This window comes from Panthera pardus, unplaced genomic scaffold, assembly GCF_024362965.1.
Source record: "Panthera pardus isolate Hobbes unplaced genomic scaffold, ASM2436296v1 HiC_scaffold_8, whole genome shotgun sequence".
NCBI classification, from domain to species: Eukaryota; Metazoa; Chordata; class Mammalia; order Carnivora; family Felidae; genus Panthera; species Panthera pardus.
In genome coordinates, this window is record NW_026527013.1 from 5,809,269 (window position 1) to 5,826,712 (window position 17,444).

Below are 17,444 nucleotides of genomic sequence, written 5' to 3' on the forward strand. Positions count from 1 at the left end.
GCCAAAGTTGGATGCCCAACCGACTGAGCCGCCAGGCGCTCCCTGACAGGTTTTTAAAAAACGTTTATTTATTTCTTTTGAGAGAGAGAGCAAGGGCGGGGCAGAGAGAGAGGGAGAGAGAGAATCCCAAACAGGCTCGGTGCCATCAGCTTGGAGCCCGAGGAGGGGCTCGAACCCGCGAACCATGAGATTAGGACCTGAGCCGAAATCAAGAGTCAGATGCTGAACCAGCTGAGCCCCCCGGGCACCCCTGGAGACAGTTTTCATTGTGACAGCTGAGTGTGGGGGCTGCTGCAGACATCGAGTAGCCAGGGATACTGCTGACTATGCTACAGCACACAGAAAGACCTTCCACCACGAGGAAGTCTCTGGTCCCAAATGTCCTTAGTGTCGAAGCTGACAAACTCTGGGCTGGGACTTGGTCCCTCCAGGGCTGTCTCAGGGTTAGCATTCCAGGGACCATGTTTAAGGCCGGACGGATTCACTGACCCTGACGTGGGCAGGGGGACGCAGGTGTTGGAACAGTCCCGACCCCTCGGCTTCTTACTTTCGGTCCCCAAGGGCACAGAGGGAGGTGGGACCCGGGCCCCCACGGCCTGTGGCCAGGCCACGGGGCGCCTGACCTTGGCCCCCCCTCTCTCTGGTCATCCGCAGATGTGGACGAGTGTGCGGACGGTCAGCAGGACTGTCACGAGCGGGGCATGCTGTGCAAGAACCTCATCGGCACCTTCACCTGCGTCTGCCCCCCAGGCCTGCGGCCTCAGCCTGGCTCCGGGGAGGGTTGCACAGGTATGGGTGTGCTTGGGGGTGCAGGGCCCCCCCGGGGGAGACGAGTCAAAGCAGGAGAATGTGGCGGGAAGGGAGCGTGCAGGGCGAGGGGAGGCTGGCTTGCGGGGCTCCGGCCTCCCCACCGGCCTCATCCCTCCCGCCCCAGATGAGGACGAATGCCACGCGCGGCCCCGCCTGTGTGCCAACGGCCGCTGCGTCAACACCGCGGGCAGCTTCCAGTGTGATTGCGACAAGGGCTTCCAGCCCAGCCCCGCTGGCACTGAGTGCCACGGTGAGTGTGGCCACGCACGGCGGGTACAGCTCTCCCAGCCCAACCCCCGCCCCCGCCATCTCAGCCATGCTCCTGCCTCGGCCTGGAGCCGCAGGCCAGCCCCCTCGAGTCCCCACCAGCCTCCTCTTCCTCACCCAGGCCAGGCTCCAGCCTGTCCTGTCCACCTCCCTGGATGTCCTCCATGTGCTCTGTCCCCACTGTCTGTCCGGCCCACTGCCACTCACACCTCCTCCCTAGTGTTCCCCGGCCCCCATGCTGCCCTTGACTGTCCGTGCTCTCTGCGGCCACAGGCATCTCTTGACCCTACGGGTCTGCAGCTTCTGCCTCGGCCTTGGCCCCCGGAGGGCATCTGACAGTGCTAGGTGACAGCGGTCTGGAAGATTGCGCCCCGCGCCCACGCACAGCTGTGTCGGAGGCACCTGGGAGCCCTTGCTAGACTCTCGGTGCCGCCGGACCCCAGGGGGAAGGGGGCCCTGGACGGCAGGTGCCTCCCACCCACCCGCCCGCCCCGTTCTCTGCAGACGTCCGGCGGGGGCCCTGCTTCTCCGAGGTGCTGCAGGCCACGTGCCAGGCTCGCTCGAGCAGCGGTGAGGCCGTCACTAGGGCCCAGTGCTGCTGTGGGGGCGGCCGGGGCTGGGGGCCCCGCTGCGAGCTCTGTCCCCTGCCTGGCACCTCTGCCCACGGGACCCTGTGCCCCCACGGCTCAGGCTACACCGCTGAAGGCCAAGGTGGGTCGGGCGTTTGTTCTCTGTCGTGTCTGTGTCCCAGAGGGGGCTAGAGTGTGCGAGCCAGTGCGAACCGGACCCCGTTCGTTGGTGTGCGCGTGCGTGAACTTGGGCGAGAGGGTGAACAAGTGTGTGAGCCGATGTGTGTGTGTTCTTTGTTCTCTGCGGGCTCGTCGGGGAGTGTGTGAAAAAGGGTGTGGACCGGTGTGCATTCACTGGTGTGTGTGTTGTGCGTGCCGGCCGCATGAGGAGCATGTGCCGGAAGGTGGGTCCGTGTGCTTTGGATTCCAGCGAGTTCCACGAGGGTGGGTAGGTGTGCGAGCGAGTGTGAGTGACTGCGTGCACGAGTGTGTCTCATCCAGTGTGTCAGCGAGGGTGGGACAGGTCGCCCCAAGCGAGCAGCGGTGACCCCCAGGTCTGACGAGGGTGTGTCTGGTGGGGGGGGAGACAGAGGAGCCGCAGAACGTGTGTCCCTGTGATTCTGCAGGAGTGTCGGCCTGTGACTGGCGTGCAGTGTGTGTGTACCTCTGCCTGTGCTTCCGCATTTGTGTGCGTGTGCCCTGAGGTGTTGCAGTGAGGCTGCGGGAGGGCGTGTCCCCCCCCCCCCACCCCCCCCCCCCCCGCGCCAGGTGCTCTCTGGGTCTAGTGAAAGGAGCTGCATTAGTGAGTCCGGGGCGGGACTCACAGCCTCGGGGAGGGGTCCCTGGGGTCAGGCGGGGCAAGTAGAGGCTGGCCTCGCCCGGGGGAGAGGGCTGCCGGCCAGAAGGGTGGAGGTGTGCCCCAGGGACCCGAGGCAGCCAGCGCAGCTGAGCCCTTCTTGTCCCCAGATGTGGACGAGTGCCACATGCTCGCTGACCTCTGCCCTCACGGCGAGTGCATCAACAGCCTCGGCTCCTTCCGCTGTCGCTGCCAGGCTGGGTACGCGCCGGACGCTGCTGCCACAGCCTGCCTGGGTGAGCCTCCCGCCCCCATCCCCTGGCCTGGCCCGGCCCCGCTCCCTCTGCACAGCACCTGGCCTGCGCTTCCGGCCGAACCCGGGAAGCAGAGCATCCCCAGTCCCGCCCCCAGCCCCGACCTCATTTGGGCAGCTTTCCTCCTGTTACTTTGTGCATCCCAAGATTTTCGGTTTCGTCGTGTAGCGGGTGTTCATCGAAGTCAGGGGTCAGCAAACTCCCTCCAGCTCAAGGGCCTAGTCCGGCCCTTTGCTTGTTTTTGTTAATAAAGTTTTATTGGCAGCCATAGCTATTTGGTTTCCTCTCCCTCTGTGGCTGCTCTCCTGCCACAGAGGCAGAGCTGAGTAGTTGGAACAAGAACCATGTGGCCTGCAAGGGCAAACATGTTTAATCTCTGGCTTTTTACAGAAAAAGTGTCCATTCCTTGTATAAGCCCATAGATTCTGATTGGTTCGGGCCTGGGAAGGAGGCCTCAGCAGGACCTGAGTGGAGACCCCAGCCCCTGACCCCCCTGGGGAGGACATCTGTCTGACACCAACCCCCCCCTACCCCACATGCTACCAACCCTCTAGACGTCGATGAGTGTGGCCAGGCGCCCACGCCGTGTACCTTCCTCTGCAAAAACACCGAGGGCAGCTTCCGGTGCACCTGCCCCCGAGGCTACCTGCTGGAGAAGGACGGCAGGACCTGCAGAGGTGATGTTCCCCCCCCCCAGGCCCTGTGGGGCTTCGTCCCCGACCCCCCGGGGATGCCCGGGCACATCCCCGGCCGCTCGCCCCCGGGTCTTTCCCCTGGGAAGCCCCCGGCCCCGGGGGGGCCCTGCCCTGAGCCCGCGGGGACGTCTGTTCTGCAGACCTGGACGAGTGCTCCTCCAGGAACCACAACTGCCAGTTCTTCTGTATCAACACCGTCGGCTCCTTCACCTGCCACTGTCCCCCCGGCTTCACCCAGCACCACCAGGCCTGCCTCGGTGAGTCCTCTCACCCCTCCCAGCCCCTGGCACGTGACGCTGGCCTTCGCTCACTTGTTCTCCAAATAAGCAGCAAGCCCCACGTGTGTGCCAGACGGCGGGGACACAGAGGGGGTCAGAACAAAGCCCCTGCTCTGTTGGTGCCCACATCCTGCCAATGCCTAGGACTTTGGTCTCCTTCCTTGCCCTAGGGACCTGGGAGGAGGAGTCCCTCTGACCTCAGCCCAGGACACTCACCTTTGCCCCTGACCGGTCCCTGATGGGTCTCTCTCCTACGGTCTCACGGGGTCCAGAGCGGAAGTTGGTTCAGAAGCCAGAGTTGCAGGGGCAACTGTCACTCCCATGGCTTTTTAGTGTCTCGTGGCCTGGGAGAACCAGACCTCCCCTGGGGGCCAAGCCCAGCCATGGGTGGCCCCATTCAGGCTCCCACTAGTCCACTCAGCCCACACCTACTGAGACCTACGGTGGACCAGGCTGTGCTCTGGCCCGGAGGTCTTTGGACTCCAACCCTCAGGTCAGGCCTGCCCAGCCCCCTACTTGCTTCTGTTAACAAAGTTTGGTCGGCACACAGCCACGCCCATTCATTTGCATAGGGTCTGTAGTCGCTTTTGCGCTAAAATAACGGAGTCAGAGCCAAGTCGTTGCCACAAAGTCACACATACCTCCTAGCTGTCCCTCTACAGGAGCCGTTTGCCTCGCCCTGTTCTAAACCCTGAAGGTGCAGCAATGAACACAGGAGGCAAGCTTGCTGCCGCCACGGACTGTCCCTGCTAATAGGGACTCCAAACAGACACAAACAGCAAAGGGGCGCCTCGGTGGCTCAGTCAGTTAAATGTCCGACATCGGCTCAGGTCATGATCTCGAGGTTCATGGGTTCGAGCTCCGCGTCGGGCTCTGTGCCGACAGCTCAGAGCCTGGAGCCTGCTTCGGATTCTGTGTCTTCTCTCTCTCTGCCCCTCCCCTGCTCCTGCTCTGTTTTTCTCTGTCTCTAAAAAAACAAACATTTAAAAAAATTTAAAAACAAACAAACAGTAAGCTAACACCATAGCCTGTTGGAAAGTGATGCATGGCATGAGAGAAAGATAAAGTGAAGCCGAGTAAGGAGATCAGGAAGGCTGCAAGTTTTCCACTAGGGATCAGGAGAAGCCACATCCAAAGGGACTTTTGTACAAAGAGCTGACGGAGGTGAAGGAGGGAGTCACGTGCCCGTCCGGGGAAGAGCCTACCAAGCCTTGAAACAAGCTACGTTTCTCTTTTTCTGCACATTCAAGTTATCTTCCCTGCTTCCTAAGATGAGCACGTTTAATGTGGCATCTGTATGAGTTTGTAGCTGTTTGCACGTACACATGCGGGCCCGTGTGCCAGTGCAGACACCCAGCAAGCTCCCGTGGGACTTCTCTCTGGAACAGAGTTGACGTTCTCAGCCAGGCTCCCCACTGCGTAGTTACCAGGGATCGAGGGCTCCAGATCATTCACGATTCACATCTGTATAGCCTATACTCCTGGTGGGTGGTCTGAGGCTAACTAGATCAAGGGTCTGCAAATTTTTTCTGTAAAAGGCTCTACGGTTGGGGCGCCTGGGTGGCTCAGTCAGTTAAGCAACTGACTTTGGCACAGATCATGATCTCACGATTCGTGAGTTCGAACCCTGGGTCAGGCTCTGTGCTGACAGCTCAGAGCCTGGAGCCTGCTTCAGATTCTCTCTCTCTCTCTCTCTCTCTCTCTCTCTCTCTCCCTCCCTCTCCCTCTCCCTCTCCCTCTCTCCCTCTGCCCCTCCCCAACTTGCACTCTCTCTCTCTCTCTCTCTCTCTCTCTCAAAAATAAATAAATAAATAAACATAAAAAAAAATAGCCTTGCCATTGTAGGCTAAAAGCAGTCATAGACAACATGTCATAAATGAATGGGCATAACTGTGTGCCAGTAAAATTTGTTTACGATAAGCAGGCAGTGGGCCAGATTTGGGTCTCAGGGCCTCTGTTTGCTTATGATTAAACTAGAAGATCAAACTTACATGACCACAGTATGCCCCCCTGACCCTTGGCCTGCTTTGTGGATGCAAGGGAAAGAGACCATAGTCGTGCCAGAGGCCTCTCTCTGGTGAAATCCTGGCAGGAATCCAGGGCTAGTCTCTGTGGCCCCTCAAAGGACGGCTCAGGCATGACGGATGACACCAGCAGCAGATACAGGAGCCACTCTGGCTGAGGAGCCCAGGTCCCCAGCGTCTCTCATACCCAAGAGAGATCCCAGGTCCCCAAAGGGAGGCGTCTGGTGTCAATCTTCATACCCTAGGGAGCCAAAACGAGGGTTCCCCCCGCCCCACCCTGGAGATGCACTGTTCACTCCCTAAACTCCCAGCATGGGCCATTAGCACGGTAGCCACATTGTCTGGTAACCAGCCCGTCTCTGCTCGCACTGCTGGCACAAAACACCACAGACTGGGCAGCTTGAACGACAGACACTTGTTGCACGCGGTTCTGGAGACTGGAAGTCCAAGGCCAGGGTGCCGGCCTGGTCGGTTTCTGGTAAGGGCTCTCCTCCGGCTGGCAGATGGCTGCCTTCTCGTGGTGTGCTCCCATGGCAGGGAGAGAGCAAGCTCTCTGGTCTCTTCTTACGAGGGCGCTAACCCCATCCTCGGGACCCCACCCTCACGGCCTCATCTAAACTGAAGCCCCTGCCGGAGGCCCCACCTGTGAACACCATCACTCTGTGGGGTTAGGGCTTCAACATATGAATCTGGAGTGGAGGGGGGACAGCCACTTTCAGTCCATAATCCAGGCTGACATGTCATGATGGTCCGGTGTCCACGACGACAGAGTGCACTGTTACCCCCAGGAAAGGGGGTTTTGTTCCTCTTTGAGTCCCGTGCTGAGCACTGTCCCGAGCCCTGTGTGTGACTGGATTAATCTCCCAAAACTGCGGTGAGGGAGGTGTTACCATCTCTGTGCTACAGCTGGGGAGACAGGCCCACAGGGGGTAAGTCAGCCACCCCGGGCCACACAGCTTTGAGGTGCCGCAGACAAGATTCAAAGGAAGTCGTATACGTGCTTCATCTCAAACGTTCAAGGCAGTTCTGTGATGTGGGAGCCGCTACGGAGCTCATTTCACAGAAGGGGAGACTGAGGCACGGAGAGGGCCAGTGACTTGCCCGGGAGCTGGGTAGGCCCAGCATTGTGGTGCTGGCCGTGAATCCCCTAACCGCTAGGCTGTCCTGCCCGTTCCCCGTCCTCTGCAGACAACGACGAGTGCTTGGCCCAGCCTGGCCCGTGTGGCACCCGGGGGCACTGCCTCAACACCCCGGGCAGCTTCAGCTGTGAGTGCCACCGAGGCTTCACCCTGGACAGCTCAGGCCATGGCTGCGAAGGTAGAGCTGGGCTTTGGGTGGGCTCTGGGCCTGGGCTGTGGTCCCCAGGGCCACCGGGAGAGCCCTGCCACCCGATCTCTGTCTCGCAGACGTGGATGAATGTGACGGGCCCCATCGCTGTCGGCACGGCTGTCAGAACGAGCTGGGGGGCTACCGCTGTGGCTGCCCCCAGGGCTTCACCCCGCACTCCCAGTGGAGCCAGTGTGTGGGTGAGTGTCAAACGCCCCCCATCAGAATCTGTTGGGAGCAGGCAACTAGGAACCGCCCCCACCCGGGATGTTGGGATAAAGCATGATGACCTAAAGTGCTTCTGGGCCGGCCCAGGAGGTAGTGAGGTCCCCACTGCTGGGGAGACTGGGGAGTCAGGGGGCTGCAGATAAAGCACGGCCAGGTTCAAGCCCATTTCCTTGGGAGTGGTGGCCTGGAGGGCCCAGCTGAGAAGGATTCTGAGTCAGCACCTGTGAACACTAGGAAAGAGTTCTGCGATTGATTGGTGATGCCTGCCATGGGTGTGGCAGTAGCAGATGGGAGCGTGTGCTGTATCTGTGCCTTAGCTGCTCCGGAGGCCCTCAGTTTGGGGGACTAGCCTGTGCCCCAGCCTCCTCCATCGCATACTTCTCTTTGTGCTCCAAGCCCTCCTAACGACAGCCTCGTCCTTACCGCCTCCGTTTGCGCCTTCCGGACAGTCTGGCTTTCGCCCTCTACCCTTGGGCCCACTCTCTCCAGGCGCCTCCACCTCCGCTGCTCTGGGCACTGCTGCCTGCCCCTCCCAGACGCTCTCCTCCCTCAGCCTCTCTGATTGACGTTGCCTTCTCTCTGGTTCCTCCTCCTCCCCTGATGGTGGGTCCTCAGCTAAGTTTCCATCTTTCCCCTGCTGTGTGGCGTTCGGCCCCTGGGGACCACACACACACACACACACACACACACACACACACACACCCCTTCGCCTCTGCTGCCGGTTCTCCTTCTCAGCCTGCTTCCCCCTCTGCTTTCTCATTTGCTCACTCCTTCTGCAGTGGGCTGTCCGGGGTCTGTCTTGCGTCAGGCCCTGTGGATACAGAAGTGGGCCAAGTAGCAGACTCTTGTCTAGTTAGTGGTGGGGACAGGGATGAGTTAGGCTCATGGTTCTCAACTGGGAATCATTTCGCCCCCTCGGAGACGTTTTGAAGCATCTGGGATACATTTTGCTCGTCACACCTGGGAGGTGGGAGCTCCCGGCATCTAGTGGGTGGGGGCCAGGGATGCTGCTTAATGTCGTGGGGTACACAGGACAGCCCCCACAACAGAGAATGGCTCGGTCCCAGATGTCAGTAGTGCCAGGGAAGAAACCTCGTTCGAGATCATGCCACCATTTAGGATTTCTGGGAAGTTCCAAGAAATGCTTGGAAGGAGAACTACAGGGCTGGGGCAGACCTAGTCCCGGGGCTGATGGGGAGCCTGATGGACGTTGACTTTGACCCTGGGCTCTGGAGGAGGAGCCGGACTTAGTGGGTGGAGATCAGGAGGGCTGTGGGCGGGGGGGCCTGGGGGTGCAGAGGCCACCCCCTGCCCCCCGCGTTTCCTCTCCCCACTCACAGACAAAAACGAGTGCGTGCTGTCGCCTGCGGCCTGCGGCAGTGCCCCCTGCCACAACACGCTGGGTGGCTTCCGCTGCGTCTGCCCCTCTGGCTTTGACTTTGACCAGGCCACGGGGGACTGCCAGGACGTAGACGAGTGTGCCGCGCAGGGCGGCCCCTGTACCTACGGCTGCGCGAACACTGCCGGTGGCTTCCTGTGCGGCTGTCCCCAAGGCTACTTCCGGGCTGGGCAAGGGTGAGGGGCTTGCGTAGGGCGGGCACAGATTCCCAAACCCTGCGAGAGCACGCGCACACGCACACACACATACACACAGGTGGGTCCGTGTTCACATGCATTTTACACACGTGTGCACGGAGCCCTGAGCACACGTATGGGTGTGCACACAAGCTCACACCCGATTCTGGCATAATTACCTTCATGGCAGATGAACCCACCTGGTAGATGCACACTTCTCTGTAATACACTTGAGCACACGGCTCACACAGATGCCAGCACGCCTGCGGACCCCTCCGCATTCGCGTATCTCAGTGTGCACACGTGTGCACATACACATCAGCATCCTGGGGTGTGAGCAGGTTCGCACCTAGGCCCAGGTCAGCCAAGGGATGCGTGCACACAAGCGCACATCCCTTGTGTGGGCACACGCAAAGGCACAGCCACACATTTACACACCAGCACCTGCCCCCGTGGGCAGTGAGGCTCAGGGTGGGGGCTGGAGGGGCTGGCTGGGGAGATCCCGCCAGCTTGCCCCTGAAGGCCTACCGCCACCTTGTCCTGGCCCAGGCACTGCGTCTCTGGCCTGGGCTTCAGTGCCGGGCCCCGGGAGACGCCAGGAGAAGAAGAACTGATTTCATCTGAAGCCTGCTATGAGTGCAAGATCAACGGCCTCCCGCCTCGTGACCGGCCACGGCGCAGCGCCTACGGTGGCCACCAGGTCAGGAGAATGAAGGGATAGGAAAGTTGGGTCGGAGGGGCTCTCGCTATTAGATTAACTAAATATGAGTGCATTGCTTTGCCTAATCTTTTCCCCTCTTGTTTCTTCCCCCCCTTTCCTGGAAAAACAGTGGCTCTATATGTCACCCCACTGTTACAAATATTTTCTGTAAGCCTCGCAGGGGTAGGGCCCTGTGTCTGTAAGAGTGAGGGGAGTGGTTGTCGGGGCTCCTGGGATGGGCGCCAGCGGATCTGGGCAGAGGAGGGCCGGGCGGCCCCATGGCTTTGCCTGCAATACTCACGGACTGCCAGCAGGTGTCAGCAAGGGCACGTGTCTGCGCAACACGCTGGGGAAGGGCGGAAGTGTCCAGAACCCAGGGGCAGGGAAACAGGAATAGCTTTCACTTTAACACAACAACGGAACCACCCCTCAATATGTAAATTAGGCGAAACCAACACCAAGGAGAATAAAACACAGATAACCTCCTGTGGGACTGGCTACGTCACCAAGCCCGGGCTAGCCTGCCATTGAGGCCCCTGGCTTATTCAGGGCCCTGTCCGGCTGCCAGGACCAGGAGCGCGCTCACAGCAGTTCACATAAAGAGGGGTTTGTCATCAGCACACAGGGTGCTCTCAAAGAGCCCAGATGCAGGAAGTGCAGCAACCCCCACCCCCACCCCCACCCCGGCACCGGAAAGCAGCTCCTCTCTGGTGCAGCCAGGTCTTGTGTTTCCCGCTGTGGCGGCTTCAGCGTTGTGTGGACAAGCGGCTGCCTATCTGCCCGTCTTTGCGTTCCCCTGGGGAAGCCGCCTCCGCCGTCACGCCTCTGTCTGTGGCCCAAGCTGACGGTGGGCCTTGTGATGGAGGGCTAGATGGAGGTCAAAGGCGGAGAGTGCCCCAGGTTGTCCTCCGGTTTAGAGACTGGCTGAAATCTCTCGGCCGTGACCCCCTGGTCCCCTACCCACTGCGTTCCGACGCTCCCCGCCTCTCACCGTCCTCTGCCTGGTCTTTCTCCACAGGTGAGCCTGGCCAGCCTTGACTCAGAGGCCCCACTGACCTTGGGCCTGAACCTCTCGCGCCTGAGCCAGGCCGAGCACATCCTGGAGCTGCAGCCAGCGCTGGAGAGCCTGGCGGGACGGGTCCGTTATGTCATCGCCCGTGGCAATGAGCAAGGTTTCTTCCGCATGCATCACCTCCGTGGCCTCAGCTCCCTGCAGCTGGGGCGTCGGAGGCCCGGGCCTGGAACCTACCGGCTGGAGGTGCTGAGCGTGGCAGGGCCCTGGGGCACCTGGCCGGAGGGGCAGCCGGGACCAGGGGGCCGGGCCTTGCGGCTGAAGGTGCAGCTACGGCTGCTGTAGTTGGAAGGACACCCCCTCCCCCCACCTCCTGGCAGACCCCAGGCCCCTCCCGCAGCCCCCGCTCCGGACTCACTGGATGGGCCCTGCCCAGCCCTCGCCTCGTTCGGCGGGATTTGGAGGAAACTGATGTCACCGAGCTCACCACACACCGCAGGGAGCCCCCGGGGTCCCTGGTGAAGCCCTGGACTCAGCGCGCCCCGGCGCCCCCCCGTTCGTCCTCCTCTCCAGAGCTTGGGACGGACCGACCCCACCGGCAACGGGGTCACTGACCGGGAGGAGCCCCAGAACTCAGGAAGAGTAAGATGCTGTGCTGCGACCTCAGGCGAACCCAGCCTCTGCCCAGGGGGACCCCAACGCTCAGTCTCCCCTGGAGACAGCTGGAAGCTGGCGCACGCACCCTCCTTCTGCGACAACCAGGGTCACGGAAGGGCCTGTGATTCGCTGAGTCCGGTCAGCCTCAGGCTTCCACTTCTGCACTGCACCGCGGCTCACCCCCCGGGGGTCGATGGGACATGGAAACGGACAGCTGGGGGGTGCACCTGGGGCTCGACCCTCCGAGCCGAAGAGCCTGTGGGGCCCCAGCCAGAGTTGGTGACACCGCCACGCTCGGGCCCCCGGTGGGGTGGGGCCGGGGTTCCAGGATGCTTTTATATCAAAAGCAGAGACCACAGTAAAGTTATTTTGGGTTAAGCCGGCCTCTTTGGCATGTTCTCGAAGTAACGAGACGCTGCCCTCCGCGGGGGCCGGGCTGGGCTCACAGGTCAGGGAGCGGGAGGCCCCAGAGCTTTGGAAGGATGGGCTTCAACCCGGGGCTCTGAGGGGAAAGCGTGCAGCCGAGACGCAGGCGAAGGCCGCCTTCCAGCTGGGGGTGGGGGACACGGCACCCAGGCTGCGGGCGGGTTCTGCGAACCTCAGACCTGCGAGTGGCACAAAGCCAGGCTGCCGGTGGCAACCACCGCGGGCCCGGGTGGCTTCACCGGGGCCGATTCTAGCAGCTCACGCTCCCCGACCGCGTGCCGCGTACCCGGCACCGTTCTAAGGACCGTTACCGACCCGCTTGGTTGTCCTTGCAACTCCGTGGAATAGAAGCTGTTGTGTTCGGCCCCGTTTTACAGATTGGAAAACAGGCTTACGGATGGCAGGCCGCTTGGCCAAGGTCACTCCAGGTTGCAGGTAGCAGGTCACCCTGCCCCGCTCGCATCCTGCCCGGTCCCGGGGTGAGCCGCACCTATACCTAATCTGATGGCCTCGCTGGATGCCAGGGGGCCGTCGATATGCGGTCGGTGTGTGTGTGTGTGTGTGTGTGTGTGCAGACGGTCGTGCGTCGGTTGTTTATTGTCATCTCTGCACCCGGCGCGGGGCTGGAACTCCCAACCCCGGAGGTCAGGAGTCCCACGCTCTGACTGCGCCAGCCAGGCACCCGGTGGTAGTGCATTCGGTCCCCGCTAGCTTGTACGAGGCAGGCCGTGATATCACCCATTTTACAGCGGGAGGAACCAAGGCTTAGAGGGTTTGTAGAACTGGCCTGAGTCGCCCGCATAGCCTAGCGGGGCCTCGGTGTGACCCCTGGCCCCAAACCGCCTCTTGTCCTCTAGAGATGAAGCGCTGGGTTTTCACCTGGAATGTTCTCTCTCGTGGTGGAAACTGAGGCTGCCCGAGGATGGGACAGCTGGATGGCTCGAGTCTAGTGCCTGGCTCCGGGGCTCTATTCTTGGCTGGGTTCCGGGCCACTTGACTTATCGAGAGTGTTTCTGGACCCCTGTCAGAGCTTGCAGAGGGCTCCTCCTTGCATTCGCCAGGCTCGCTACAGCCCAAGGGTGTGGGCGGAACAAACGCAGCGACCCCCATTTTACAGGCGAGGAAAGCGATGCCAAGAGAGTGCGCGGTTTGCTCAAGGTCACCAGCTGGACTCACACCCTCGCCTGCAGCCAGCATGCCCCCCACCCCCGGAGCCGTCAGCTTGAGGGCTCAGCACAGATCCCGGGGTGGCATTCACGTGGGATTCAACGTTTTTTATTTATTTTTGGGACAGAGAGAGACAGAGCATGAACGGGGGAGGGGCAGAGAGAGAGGGAGACACAGAATCGGAAACAGGCTCCAGGCTCCGAGCCATCAGCCCAGAGCCTGACGCGGGGCTCGAACTCACGGACCGCGAGATCGTGACCTGGCTGAAGTCGGACGCTTAACCGACTGCGCCACCCAGGTGCCCCCCAAATTTTTTTTTTTCAACGTTTATTTATTTTTGGACAGAGAGAGACAGAGCATGAACGGGGGAGGGGCAGAGAGAGAGGGAGACACAGAATCGGAAGCAGGCTCCGGGCTCTGAGCCATCAGCCCAGAGCCTGACGCGGGGCTCGAACTCACGGACCGCGAGATCGTGACCTGGCTGAAGTCGGACGCTTAACCGACTGCGCCACCCAGGCGCCCCCTCACGTGGGATTCAACACAGGCTGGGATAGCAACTCACACCCCATAATGAAATGTGACAGAGACAGGAATGACATCCCACCCCGGGGATGTTTTAAATAATGTTTATTTAAAAATCATAGAAAAGCATAGTCTGGGAGGAGCGTCCCGGGACGGTCTGGAGCTTTGCAAGGACCCAAAGGGACACAGGCAGGCGTGGCCCAGGGTGGGTGGCAAGAGGCTGCGGTGGGTGACAAATCCAGATGATCCACCAGAAGACCCGCTGCTTACGGCTGACTCTGGTTCCTGGAGCAGGCAAGGGGCCTGAAGCAAGGTCAGCTCTTTCCTTCCAGCTGCCTGAGGAGCAGGATGTGGCAGGAGCGACGGGACAGAGCCAAGAGCCGGCTCAGGCCCAGGCGCTGAGGTCTGGCCTGAATGACAGGCTGGGGCACCTGGAGCCTCAGGGGACAGTTGTGGCGGGGCGAGGTCCGGCCCACCTTCGTGTTGGCTAATCCTGGAGGTGTTCGGGCTCACGGATCTGCAGGGTAGGGGGGGGAGGGATTGGAGAGGTCAGCAGGTGATGGGGACTGGAGTAGGAGCTGGGGACCCCGCACACCTGACACTTCGTCTCAGCACTTGCCGAACCCCCCGCAGCCGGGTTAGGGTAATGAACCGGCAGGACTGACCACAGGGTCAGCCCCCTCGGTCCCGGAGTTGAGTCCCCTCCCCCAGCCTGTGCTGCTCTAGAGAGCCCTCATCCCTTAGCAGTGGTGACGGGGGCCCCGGAGGGATGGTCACATGATCAGAGTCCTCACCCGGATGAGCTGTGGTCCGGAGGGCAGTTTTCGTCTTGTTGCTTCTGGGGGGCCAGCTAACCCCGGACGGGGTTCTCGGGCGGCTTCTGTGATGCTTGGCCTTCCGCGCATCCAGGAATTCGGTCCAGTACTTCACCCTCTTGTCCCGGGGGTTGCCACACACCATCCTGTGTTTCCGCAAGAAGAATCTGGCGGGGGGAGAGGGTGCCCAGGTTGCGGTGCGAGCCGGGGGCAAAGTCGCGTCTGGGCCCCGCCCCCCGCCCCGCCTCCCAGGCCCCACAGCCCCACTCACATCACAGCCGGCAGGTTGCAGCTGCCGCTCACCTCCTGGCGCTGGTACCCCAGGGCGCGCTTCAGAAAGTCCAGGCTCTCGAGCCGGTGGTAGGCTAGGCAACAGTCCTCCGAGACACCTGCGGCCGCGACCCGCGGGCTCACATCTCTGTGCGCCTGCGCGTGGGCAGCGACGCACTCGCGCCCACACACACACCTGCCGCAACCCTCCCGAGGCCCGCGGAGGCCGAGAGACAGCCCAGATGATAAGGAAGGCAGCCGGCTCACCTTTGGTCCCCTGATAAGGGGACCGCTGGCACGAGTTGGAAGGGGTCCACGGTCCCGGGCTGGGACGGGCCGGGACCACAAAACGAATGAGGGATCGGAGTGAATGAGGACCTCCACGAGGGCTCTGGGGCAGAGGAGCGCAGACGCCCCCAGGAGGGGCCAGGGGACGCGGCTCCCAGCCCAGGCCCTTCGAAAATGAACGCGCTGGCCGGCTGCTCCTGATGTCCCCGCTCCTGCTCCGGGCTGGCCGTTCCCCACCTAGGGCTGTCTCCAGGGCCTCCTCCTTTCTGTCCCCGTCAGAGTGACCGCTCGGTCACCAGACCGGAAACCAGGAGGTCTCTGTTTGTCTACTCGTTGCCTGACAAAAGCATTTTGGGTTCCTACTAAGGTGCCAGACGTGTAGACAAACACAGAGGGGAATTGGACCCAGGGCTGTCACGGGGATCCCCCAGCCTGGTGGGACACCCCAGAGGTCGATCTGTGCCGGGAAGGGGAAGGGCAGGGACCTGGGGGTGGTGTCTTGGAGGAGGGTGCCAGCAGGGCCTGGGAGGGTGGGCGGGTGGAGGTGATGTGACAGTGCAGCGGCCTTCAAGGCCCTCCGGGACCCATCTGTCTGCTGACCCCGCCACCTCCAGGAGCCACACCCAAGGTCTGGCAAAGTGCAGTGGGAAGGATGGGAGAAGCGGGCGGCTTGAGCCCGCCCTGCATCTCCAAACCTTGGCCCCAGAGGGCGAGGGGCAGTGGCTTCAGATGGACCCTGGGCTGCGGTAGCAGGCAGGCAGGGGGCCACTCTGCCCCTAGGATCAAAGGGCCCCGGGCTGGGCCTGGCTTCTGGAATGGGCCTCTGATAGCATGACAATGGGAATGAAGCCCAGCCCCATCTTGGGCAAAGGCTAAGGTCTGCTGGAAGCAGAGGACTAGGGCCTCTCAGACCAAGTGAGGGCAGGCGGGGCAGGCAGGGTGGGGGGTAGGGATGGTGCTCTGGGGTTTGGACCAAGCCGGGGACCCTGCTCAGCCAGCTGCTGGGGCTCAGCCGCTTCCCCCGGGGCCCATGGGGATGCAGGAAACAGTGGCGGGACTCCTGGGGGACACTGTATGCCCAGAACTGGCCTTTGGTCACCAAATCCTCAGGTGCCCGATGCAGGGAGAAGGGGGAAGGGACCCCCCGTGAATAACAGTATGGTTGTCATTGTTGTTGCCGGGCACCGGGCCAAGAGTTTTGCAAGTTACCAGCCCATTGGAGTCTCATGTCCTATCTGTGCAGCAGGAATCCAGAGGCCCCACTTTGCAGATGAGGAAACCGAGGCTCATAAAGACTGAGTAGCAACACAGGTAGCCCAAGGCGGGTGGAGCTGGGACAGGGGACCCACTCCCGTTGGTCTCCAGGGCTCTGCAGGGTCATGTCACTGCAGCGTGTCCCCGGCAGTAACTGGCCATGCCACCACTGGGAGCCATACGCTGCTCCCCCACAGTGTCTGGGCTGACTGGAGTCCTGGCAGGGAGGCCTTGGGTCACGGACGGCGGAGGAGGCATCACAGGGGCTCTGGAAGGAGGGACTGGGGGGCCTGCACCCGCAGGGAGCCGCAAACACATGCCAGGAGTTTCGGCATGACTGGGGCGGGAGTTGTGCATCAGAATTCAGTGGTGGAGACATAACGGGTGGGGGTTGGGGAGCTTCTGGAGGAGGGGAGGAGCAAATGGGGGAGGGAGGGCAGGGAGGATGGATGGGGAGAGGAGGGCTCCAGGAGGCTGGGTAGGTACGGCCCACGACGTTACCTTGAGCGTGGACAGTAGGACACCAGATGCCCACAAAGCTGGCCACCACCACCAGGCACAGCAGTAGCCACAAGTTCATTGTGCACCGGCTGGTCCTGCTCCCCAGGTGTCTGCAGGAATAATGGGAGAGGTGGGGGTGATGAGGACCCCAAACGGACGGCAGCAGACCCTGGGAACACTCCCATCTCCAGCCAGGCCCCAGGGCCCTCTGCAAGGGAGGCAGGCGGCCCAGGGACACGTCGGGCTGGGGGGCCTGGCGGCTGTCGGGCTGGTCCCAGCCAAGACTGGGGGAAGGACTCACCAAAGTCCGAGGGATCCCAGGGGCTGGTGCCTGCTGGGGTGAATCCAAGCTTTTCTGCCTGCCAGGCCAGCAGGCTGTGCATTTTATAGATGGGGCCCCACCCTGAGGCCACCTGCCCTCCACCACCCTCCCTCCTTCCACCTCCTCCCCTGATGGGCCTCCAGGCTTCTCCCCGGTTTATCTTTCTAGCTGCTTTCTCCAAAGTCAAGATACACCTGCAGGACATTGTAGGCACCTGGGGACAAGAGGACCTACATCAGAGGGCTGGCAGGAAACACTGACTTTCTCAACTACTTGGATGTGAGACGGACAAGGGTTGGCTCCCTTGGTGGTGGGAGGCAGAACCACACAGATGGACAGACCCAGCCTGCCCAGGCCACTTGAAGGCTGGCTGCCCTAGGACCACCCCCCCTCTTTCACTTCCTTCCCCCATCCAGTTCTCCCCTGTTTTCTCCCCGAAGGGCCCTTTGTCCTCCCAGCATTCCCTCTTCCGCCACACACCGGGGCAGACACAGCCTTCCTGCACAGGGGCCTCAGGCTGCCTTGCTCCCCGCTCCCAAGCCACCTGTCCGGCGGGGCCCTGACTTCACCCCACTTTCCTCTCCTTCCCCACGATGGGGGGCCTTACAGTTTCATAGAAATGCCCTGG

The 17,444-nt window shown here is 61.7% G+C and overlaps 3 protein-coding genes across 12 annotated transcripts in view; 1 reads left to right on the forward strand and 2 right to left on the reverse strand.

Annotated features, from left to right (window-relative positions):
* The window catches only part of HNRNPM (heterogeneous nuclear ribonucleoprotein M), a 297,886-nt gene extending 294,387 nt beyond the window's left edge, over window positions 1–3,499 (reverse strand). For all 9 annotated transcript variants that reach the window (XM_053897385.1, XM_053897384.1, XM_053897380.1 and 6 more), the window contains exon 1: window positions 3,494–3,499. The gene's annotated coding sequence lies outside the window, so the exon portion shown is untranslated. The remainder of the gene's footprint in view (window positions 1–3,493) is intronic.
* The window catches only part of FBN3 (fibrillin 3), a 61,790-nt gene extending 50,161 nt beyond the window's left edge, over window positions 1–11,629 (forward strand). Inside the window, exons 55-65 of one of the 2 annotated variants that reach the window (XM_053897363.1) lie at window positions 655–789; window positions 935–1,060; window positions 1,582–1,788; window positions 2,613–2,738; window positions 3,311–3,433; window positions 3,592–3,708; window positions 6,942–7,070; window positions 7,160–7,279; window positions 8,648–8,882; window positions 9,432–9,582; window positions 10,601–11,629. In XM_053897363.1, the coding sequence (XP_053753338.1) occupies window positions 655–789; window positions 935–1,060; window positions 1,582–1,788; window positions 2,613–2,738; window positions 3,311–3,433; window positions 3,592–3,708; window positions 6,942–7,070; window positions 7,160–7,279; window positions 8,648–8,882; window positions 9,432–9,582; window positions 10,601–10,939 (1,808 nt within the window). In that variant the 3' untranslated portion in view covers window positions 10,940–11,629. The other variant, XM_053897364.1, reaches the window with a different exon arrangement.
* A 1,827-nt stretch (window positions 11,630–13,456) lies between these two features.
* Window positions 13,457–16,926, reverse strand: CCL25 (C-C motif chemokine ligand 25). The gene is made up of 5 exons (XM_019427933.2): window positions 16,796–16,926; window positions 16,495–16,604; window positions 14,453–14,570; window positions 14,161–14,348; window positions 13,457–13,883 (listed from the first exon to the last, which is right to left on the reverse strand). Exons 2-5 carry the CDS (start codon window positions 16,571–16,573, stop codon window positions 13,876–13,878), a joined length of 393 nt encoding a protein of 130 aa, XP_019283478.2. The 5' UTR covers window positions 16,574–16,604; window positions 16,796–16,926; the 3' UTR covers window positions 13,457–13,875.
* Between the last annotated feature and the right edge of the window lie 518 nt (window positions 16,927–17,444).

What these genes read in the sequence shown, in the direction of transcription:
- CCL25 (XM_019427933.2), bottom strand. Translation starts at nt 16,573, where the DNA reads ATGAACTTGTGGCTACTGCTGTGCCTGGTGGTGGTGGCCAGCTTTGTG. An exon ending in TCCTACTGTCCACGCTCAAG is followed by an intron (nt 14,571 to 16,494) that starts GTAACGTCGTGG and finishes TCGCGGCCGCAG; the next exon opens with GTGTCTCGGAGGACTGTTGC. An exon ending in TGCAACCTGCCGGCTGTGAT is followed by an intron (nt 14,349 to 14,452) that starts GTGAGTGGGGCT and finishes TCCCCCCGCCAG; the next exon opens with ATTCTTCTTGCGGAAACACA.